The sequence below is a fragment of the Entelurus aequoreus genome, linkage group LG15 (genome assembly GCF_033978785.1).
Source record: "Entelurus aequoreus isolate RoL-2023_Sb linkage group LG15, RoL_Eaeq_v1.1, whole genome shotgun sequence".
In the NCBI taxonomy this organism is placed as follows: domain Eukaryota; kingdom Metazoa; phylum Chordata; class Actinopteri; order Syngnathiformes; family Syngnathidae; genus Entelurus; species Entelurus aequoreus.
The window spans coordinates 46,902,131-46,911,578 of record NC_084745.1 but is presented as its reverse complement, the minus strand read 5'-3'; the positions used below and the strand labels follow the sequence as shown (position 1 = coordinate 46,911,578).

At 45.6% G+C, this 9,448-nt stretch overlaps 1 protein-coding gene across 1 annotated transcript; it reads right to left on the bottom strand.

Annotated features, from left to right (window-relative positions):
- Positions 1-513: 513 nt before the first annotated feature.
- On the bottom strand, positions 514-3,836 carry LOC133630482 (uncharacterized). The gene has a single exon (XM_062022093.1). It carries the CDS (start codon positions 3,834-3,836, stop codon positions 696-698), a length of 3,141 nt encoding a protein of 1,046 aa, XP_061878077.1. The 3' UTR covers positions 514-695.
- Positions 3,837-9,448: the final 5,612 nt, after the last annotated feature.

Below are 9,448 nucleotides of genomic sequence, written 5' to 3'. Positions count from 1 at the left end.
CCATTAACATGTCATGACCTGAATATTAACCAAATATGAGTGATAATGTTATTATTAACGCAGACAGACTATTTTATTTTATTGAAAGCAGTGAGCTAATGCCAGCTTACGCTGCTATTGTGGCTACGAAAGTAGCTTACCACCACCAGGTGTGAATGTATGATGGGTTTTTAACATGTAAAGCGACTTTGGGTACTTAGAAAAGCGCTATATAAATCCCAGGTATTATTATTATTATTGTTGACACAATAACCCTGCTTTGTCTCAAACTTGGTAGAAGTTCATTCTAGGTTATAAATAGGGATGTCCAATAATGGCTTTTTGCCCATATCCGATATTCCGATATTGTCCAACTCTTAATTACCGATACCGATATCAATCGATACCGATATCAACCGATACTGATATATACAGTCGTGGAATTAACACATTATTATGCCTAATTTAGACAACCAGGTATGGTGAACATAAGGTCCTTTTTTTAAAAAAATTAATAAAATAAAATAAAATAAAATAAGATAAATAAATTAAAAACATTTTCTTGAATTTTTTAAATACACCAATGGTGCAACTGGACACATCCTCAGTGATGTAACCTAGGATCACAGGGGGTTTCGGGTCTTTCAACAATCAGACCCCCTCCCCTAGGTGACCCAGCTAGGGTTGATCAGGCCCCAGCCTGTGTCCAGGTAGCGCTACTGCCCTACATGCCACGCCTCTCCCCTCCTGATCCACAGCCACCTTGATGCCACTTCTGCTGCATCTGTGGCTAACATCATGGCCCTTCGCTGGCTGGCCCCTGTGATGCCAAGCATTCTGTAGGCCCTGCAGAGGGATTTGCCCACAAACCCTCGACATCCCACTTCAACGGGCCGGCACATCGCTCGCCACCCATTGCTCCGACACTCCTCCACAAGCTGAGAGTACTTTGCGCTCTTCCTCTCATTGGCCTCCTCCATACGGTCCTCCCAAGGCACTGTGAGCTCCAGGAGGATTACCTGCTTGGAGGCAACTGAGGTAAGCACAATATCTGGCCTTAGTGTTGTTTTGGCAACCACGTCAGGGAACTTCAACTGCTTGCCCAGATCAACTGACAGCTCCCAGTCGCGTGCTGTTGCCAACAGACCAGAAGAGGTGTTCCGGGCAGCCGGTGTTGACTTCTCCCCAGCTCTGATGAAAGCGGTGCTCTTCACTGGGCGGAGGCTCTTGCTGTGACTGACTCCCCTGCAGATGGTATCGGCTATGGCCTTCAGGACCTGGTCATGTCGCCAGCGGTACCGCCCTTCACCCAGGGCTTTCGGACAACAGCTTAGGATGTGCTCCAAGGTTCCTCTCCTCTGGCAGAGGGGGCACGCTGGTGTCTCCACCTTCCCCCAGGTGAAGAGGTTGGATGGACTTGGCAGCACGTCGTAGACCGCCTGGATCAAGAACTTTATCCGATGGGGTTCGGCTTTCCAGAGCTCGGTCCATGTGACCTTGCGCTCTGCTGCTTGTTCCCATCTGGTCCAGGCGCCCTGTTGCCGCATTCCCGCCATCTGGCAGGCTCGCCTTTCCTCAACTCCTGCTCGCACCTCCTCGAGGATCAGTGACCTCTTCTCTTTCCCCTGCGCCTTATCATAGCGAGGTGTTCTTCTGCTACCTAAGCCAGATCTCCCCTGTGCCACTGTTCCCACCAACACCCTTTGCCGTAGCCTTGCCTCTGCGACATCCACAGCCTCGGCAGCTCTCCACTTACGCCCCGTCCTGACTTCAATCCCAGCCTGGGCAACCTTTGGGTCACTGGACTCCCGATATTGTAGGAGTTCCCTGGACCGTGTCACCATGAACTCCTCGCTCAAGCTGCTGATGGGGAGCTTCAGCTTGTTATTGTGCCCGTATAGAGCAATGCTGCTCAGGCTTCGCGGCAGTCCCAGCCACCTGTGCAGGAACCTACTGACCCTCATCTCAAAGCCTTCCACCGTTGAAATGTGGACTTCGTACACCATGATGGGCCAGAGGATCCGGGGGAGAATCCCGTGCTGGTAAATCCAGGCCTTGAACTTGCCACGAAGGCCAGACTTGTCCACCACGGTCAGCCAGGTCTCCAGGTCTTGGTTGGTCGATTTTGTGGAGGCTACGTCTCTCAGGCTGCAATTAAACACCTTTCCTAAGCTCTTCACAGGTTCCTCGGTGAGTGATGGTATTTTGGTGGTGCCAAGTGAGAAGCAGAACTTGCCAGTAACCTTCCCTCTCTTTAGCACAAGGGACCTCGACTTGGCCGGCTTGAAGCTCATGCGAGCCCAGGAAATCACCTCCTGAAGGCCATTCAAGATCCACCTGCAGCCTGGGACAGATGTAGTGGTCACTGTCAAGTCGTCCATGAAGGCTCGGATGGGTGGCTGTCGGACTCCAGACCTGGAGAGGGGCCCTCTGCACTGAACTTCTGCAGACTTCACCAGCATGTTCATGGCGAGTGCAAAGAGGATGACTGAGATTGTACAGCCAGTGATGATCCCCTTTTCAAGCCTGTGCCAGTCGGAGGTTGTTTTTCCGGAGGAGACTCTCAGATGGAAGTTGGCATAGTAGTCCAGAATGAGGTTTCTGAACTTCTTTGGGATGTGATGCCGGTTCAGTGCCTCTTCGACCAGCTTGTGGGGTATGGATCCATAGGCATTTGCGAGGTCCAGCCACAGAACAGCCAAGTCCCCCTTGTTCTCCCTGGCTTCCCTGATGAGCTGAGTTACCACGCCTGTATGCTCCAGACATCCAGATACCTCTGGGATCCCTCCTTTCTGGACTGATGTATTAATGTATGAGTTCTTCAGGAGGTAGTCTGTCAGTCGCCTGGCAATGAGGCTGAAAAAGATCTTCCCTTCAACACTCAGCAACGAGATGGTTCGGAACTGATTGATGTTCTGAGACTTTTCCTCCTTTGGGATCCACACACCCTCTGCCTGTCTCCACTGGTCTGCTACCTTGCCCCTCCTCCAGATCATCTTCAGGATTTTCCAGAGTCTGCAGAGTAGTCTTGGACAGTTCTTATAGACCTTGTAAGGTACTCCACTGGGCCCTGGAGCAGAGCTCGTCCTTGCCCTTCGGACCACCTCCTGGATCTCCTTCCAGCCCGGCTCTTTCCCATCGAAGTCTAGTGTTGGTGGATTGATCAAGGACCTGCAGGGGCCTAGGTCTTGCTCCCTACATCCATCGCTGTAGGTTTGCTTGAGGTGGTGGTCGACCTCAGCTTTGGAGCAGGCCAGTTTAACGCTTCGCTTCTGTCCTAGCAGCTGTTTTGTGACTCCAAATGGATTTGCCAGAAAGGCAGCTCTCCTCCTGGACCCTTCCTTCCTCCTCCTCCTATGCCACTCTGCTCTCCTCAAGGTCATCAGCTTCTTGCGGATTATACAACGTAGCTCCGCAAGAGGCCCCCTATCCTCTTCACTTGCAACCTTGAACTGCCGCCTTAAACTCTTCAGTTCCTGCCTGAGCTGCTGGATTTTACTCGCTCTATTGTTCATGATGTAGGGGGGCTTTGCTGCCCGCTTCTCCTCAAATCCAAACCTCTCTGCAGCGAGGCTGATGATGACTGTGGTCATCGTCTTGAGGCGTCGATCAGCTTCCCCTTTGGCTGTTGTATCCAAGATGGTATCAGCATCTTCATCAAACTGGAGCCACTCTTTCTCCTTGCTAGCTTGGGGCCACTTAACCCGACGATGTTCTGATGTCCTGTGTGCATCTGGTGGTTGCATCACCTGGAGGCTCCGGGCACTGTGGGGTGACTCCGGGCCTGGCTCCTCCTGCGTCTCACCAGGCGTAGTTCCTGTGCGCTGTGATTCTACCACCTTCTGCATACACTTCATCCTGGCCTGGTGGATCCGCAGGCCATGTCGGTTCTTACATACCCTCCCACATATGCATTCCATAGTCGTCGTCGTGTTTCCATTGCCATGTGTCGTTATCCTTTGATCCGTCCAGTGGGATTCTCTTCCGCCCCCCCTCTCGGGAATCCCTGGGGGTATATTTCCTGTAGGTCGATTCGTAGCTTGTTGTGGGTTCGTTCCTCGCAGAAGGTGCAGCTCGGGATGCTAACCCTCACTGCCCCGGTGCCGTCTTTCCGGGCTGTCCACTGTCTCTCCAGCTGTCACCAATCTGTACTTGGTGGTCAACCAGACTGTTCCTGGTAGTCACTGGTTGTCCCAGAAAAGCAACTTTTTAAATACACCAATGGTGCAACTGGACACATCCTCAGTGATGTAACCTAGGATCACAGGGGGTTTCGGGTCTTTCAACAATCAGACCCCCTCCCCTAGGCGACCCAGCTAGGGTTGATCAGGCCCCAGCCTGTGTCCAGGTAGCGCTACTGCCCTACATGCCACGCCTCTCCCATCCTGATCCACAGCCACCTTGATGCCACTTCTGCTACATCTGTGGCTAACTTCATGGCCCTTCGCTGGCTGGCCCCTGTGATGCCAAGCATTCTGTAGGCCCTGCCTAATTTGGACAACCAGGTGTGGTGAAGATAAGGTCCTTTTTAAAAAAATTAATACAATAAAATAAGATAAATAAATTAAAAACATTTTCTTGAATAAAAAAGAAAGTAAAACAATATAAAAACAGTTACATAGAAACTAGTAATTAATGAAAATGAGTAAAATTAACTGTTAAATGTTAGTACTATTAGTGGACCAGCAGCACGCACAATCATGTGTGCTTACGGACTGTATCCCTTGCAGACTGTATTGATATATATTGATATATAATGTAGGAACCAGAATATTAATAACAGAAAGAAACAACCCTTTTGTGTGAATGAGTGTGAATGGGGGAGGGAGGTTTTTTGGGTTGGTGTACTAATTGTAAGTGTATCTTGTGTTTTTTATGTTGATTTAATTAAAAAAAAAAAAAAAACACTACCGATAATAAAAAAAACGATACCGATAATTTCCAATATTACATTTTAAAGCATTTATCGGCCAATAATATCTAGTTAATATCTAGTTATAATTCTTGGTAGTAGACACATGGTAGTAGACACATGTAGCCATGGACTGAGAGACTGGTCGACTTTGACATCCCCTGAGAAAGCAAAAAAAGACCGTAGTTGCTGCAACTTTTTTTCAACCCTTTGTGAGGATCGCGATTGAATCTTTATCTAAACGGGATTATGTGAGCATCCCGTCGATCGGCGCTTCAATTATAGGGTTTTTTACCTACTTTTTCTCATTCACTGAGAGAAGTCTGGTACTGGCTGGGGTTCAACAAATGCATGGAAGTCACTGCCTTTAGCGTCATTTACAACATGTCGTCACGTCCGCTTTTCCTCCATACAAACAGCGTGCCAGCCTAGTCACATATTATATGCGGCTTTTACACACACATAAGTGAATGCTAATCATACTTGATCAACAGCCATACAGGTCACACTGAGGGTGACCGTATAAACAACTTTAACACTGTTACAAATATGCGCCACACCGTGAACCCACACCAAATAAGAATGACAAACACATCCGCATTGTAACACAACATAAACACAACAGAACAAATACCCAGAACCCCTAGCAGCACTAACTCTTCCGGGACGCTACAATATACACCCCATAAAAAGTAGCGTAAAGGTCTATCTTATATCTGTCAGTAGACTCGATATGGAAGCAGTAAAAATTGCAACATGGCTGACGGGGTGGCGACACAGTCGAATGGGGCATAAATAAACGGCGCATTCTGAAGACAGTCAGAAAGCTGCCTAAAAATGGTCTGTAAAACTTAATCCATGCAAATTTCTGACCAAAGCACCACCATTACATGTTACTGTATTTGCCGGAACATGGGGCGCACCGGATGAATGGTCTATTTTCGATCTTTTTTCATATATAAGGTGCACCGGATTACAGGGCGCATTAAAGGAGTCATATTATTTTTATTTTTTTTCTAAATGTAAAACATTTCTTTGTGGTCTACATAACATGTAATGGTGGTTCTTTGGTCAAAATGTTGCATAAATTATGTTTTACAGATCATTTTCAAGCCGCTTTCTGACAGTCGCTTCAGGATGCGCCGTTTTGTGGGTGGTCTTATTTACGTGGCTCACCTTCGGCAGCGTCTTTTCTCCGTCATATTTGTTGTAGCGGTGTAGCGTGCAAGGACGGGAGTGGAAGAAGTGTCAAAAGATGGAGCTAACTGTTTTAATGACATTCACACTTTACTTCAATCAATAACAGAGCAGCATCTACTAATCCGTGAAAAAACGTCCGACCGGATTTCTCTAATAACTAAAGTTCCTTGGGTGGATAATGTAAACTCACTACACCGGTATGTTTTAGCGCTTTCATGGCGAGTTTACTGACAGATATAAGTAAGAACTTTACACTACTTTATATTAGAAATGGCAACAGTGGAGGATGAATGTCCCATAACAAGAAGATAAAAGAGAAAAAGAAGCTTATCGACTACGGAGTCGGCACAGACTACAAAGGCGGACGCAAGCAAATTTTTCAGGATTTATGCACATCCCAAATACAGATTAGAGGGTACCAGAAGGTAAGAAGAGTTGCTTTTGCATAATATTGCGGAACAAAATGCCAGATATGTCTTACCTTATACACACACCATAATAATACTCGTATGTTTAATGCGCCGACAATCCATCAAGCGGTGCGGCTTCATAGCTTACCAAAGTCGTACTAAAACATTATGATATATTTTTGAGCGCCGTTTGTAATGTTCTATATTTTCAATGGAACATATAAAATGTTGGTGTTGTTTACTTGAGTCATATTGCCATCATTTTTTTTTTTTTTTTTACACTGTGGCACTTTGAGGTTGTTTGCTCAACGTAAAGTGCTTTTTACAAATAAAATCTATCATCATTATTATTATTGTCTACACGTGTCTCTTATGTTTGACTGCCATCTACTGGTCACACTTATCATTACACCACGTACCAAATAAAATTGCTTCAAGGTCGGTAAGCAAAACCAGAATTATTCCGTACACTAGGCGCATCGGGCTATAAGGCGCACTGTCCAGTTTTGAGGGGAAAAAAAAGATTTTAAGTGCGCCTTATAGTCTGGAAAATACGGTATCTAGATCACAAGGAAACGTTTAAAAAATATTGAAAAGAAATCATCAATTTGAGCCTTTAACTCGCCATCGCGTTAACGTTAACAGCCTTAATTATTAAAAAAAAAAAAAAAGTCTAAAAGGAGCAAGGTTGGGGGATAGGGGACATGGTATTTACGAGCGGAAAGACACCAGTGTAGGCCTACTTTCAGTGCACGATGCGTTGTCATGGGAACCCAGGCCAAATGGGTTTTTGTCCAAGTCTCTTTTTCTCAAACTATATATGTTGCTAGAAACGAGAAAGCGGGGAGACATTAATTTTTCCCTCACAGACCTCGAGGACGAGATGTCTCTATTTATAAAGTGGGCTGCATTGAGATTGTAAATTCTCGCTGCAGTCAAAATCACAACGTCAAATAAATCGAAAGCAGTGAATCTGGAACTGACAGCTGTTTGCTGAGTTTTTATTAGACAAAAACAAACACGTGGAGGAGGATGATTAAGGACCTCCCAGTAGCTTCATCTTCCTTCTCATATTGTTTTTCAGCTTTGTTTATTTTCTGTAAATGATTGGACTTGTAATGGTGATTCAAATTGTAGCGCTTGAACTCAGGCATCTGCTTTCCATAAACGCATTTTTGAATTCCAATCAATTCTTCCCAGTGCATCGTGCAAACTTCGCATCAATTAGGTGTCTCACAACAGTGATTCGGTACTTACCTCGGTCTTAAGGGAAGGGTTTGACTCTCACTTTGGGTACAAGTGAGGGAGCGCTTCACCTGCATGAAGCAAACGAGCAGAAGCATGTCGTCAATAATCATTAAGTGACTTCACTGTCTTTTGTTTGCTGCCAGGCACAGCTAAGGGGTGACTTATTTGATTAGTTTAGTCGTTGCTGAGCACCTCTTACTAATTCGGTCTGCATGTACAGGCTAAGCTCTTGCCTTCTTTTCAGGGCAGGAACTTAAACGCCTACTGAAATGATTTTTTTTAATTTAAACGGGAATAGCAGATCCATTCTATATGTCATACTTGATCATTTCGCGATATTGCCATATTTTTGCTGAAAGGATTTAGTAGAGAAAATCTACGATAAAGTTCGCAACTTTTGCTCGCTGATAAAAAAGCCTTGCCTGTACCAGAAGTAGCGTGACGTCACAGGAGGTAATATTCCTCACAATTTTCCTTTGTTTACAATGGAGCGAGAGAGATTCGGAGCGACAAAGCGACAATTACCCCACTAATTTGAGGATGAAAGATTCGTGGATGAGGAACGTTAGAGTGAAGAACTAGAGGCAGTGCAGGACGTATCTTTTTTCGCTCTGACCGTAACTTAGGTACAAGCTGGCTCATTGGATTCCACACTCTCTCCTTTTTCTATTATGGATCACGGATTTGTATTTTAAACCACCTCGGATACTATATCCTCTTGAAAATGACAGTCGAGCACGCGAAATGGACATTTACAGTGACTTTTATCTCCACGACAATACATCGGTGACACACTTAGCTACTGAGCTAACGTGATAGCATCGTTCTCAAATGCAGATAGAAACAAAATACATAAATCCCTGACTGGAAGGATAGACAGAAGATCAACAATACTATTAAACCATGGACATGTAACTACACGGTTAATAACTCTCAGCCTGGTAAAGCTTAACAATGCTGTTGCTAACGACGCTAAGGCTAAATTAGCAACTTAGCAACCGGACCTCACAGAGCTATGATGAAAACATTAGCGCTCCACCTACGACAGCCAGCCCTCATCTGCTCCTCAACAGCCGTGCTCACCTGCGTTCCAGCGATCGACAGCGCGACGAAGGACTTCATCCGTGGGTTTGGCAGCTAGCATCGGCTAGGCGTCTGCTATCAGGGTAAGTAGTCCTTGTTGTGTTGCTACAGCCAGCCGCTAATACACCGATCCCACCTACAACGTTCTTCTTTGCAGCCTCCATTGTTCATTAAACAAATTGCAAAAGATTCACCAACACAGATGTCCAGAATACTGTGGAATTTTGTCGAAGAAAACAGAGCTCTGTGTATTGTGTCCAAACACTTCCGTGGACCTCGCGACGTCACGCGCATACGTCATCCTCCAAAGGCGTTTTGAACCAGAAGTTCCCCGGGAAATTTAAAATTGCACTTTATAAGTTAACCTGGCCGTATTGGCATGTGTTGCAATGTTAAGATTTCATCATTGATATATAAACTATCAGACTGCGTGGTCAGTAGTAGTGGCTTTCAGTAGGCCTTTAGTTGCCTTTAAAAATGAAGTCACAGCAGTAGTTTAACAAACAACCTGATTGGCCATTCAAAAGGAACTAAGGAAACAAATGTCGAATTCGGGCTGGTCGATTATATCAGTGGTTCTCAACCTTTTTTCAGTGATGTACCCCCTGTGAACATT

Coding starts and splice junctions, on each gene's coding strand:
- LOC133630482 (XM_062022093.1), bottom strand. CDS start 3,836: ATGAAGTGTATGCAGAAGGTGGTAGAATCACAGCGCACAGGAACTACG.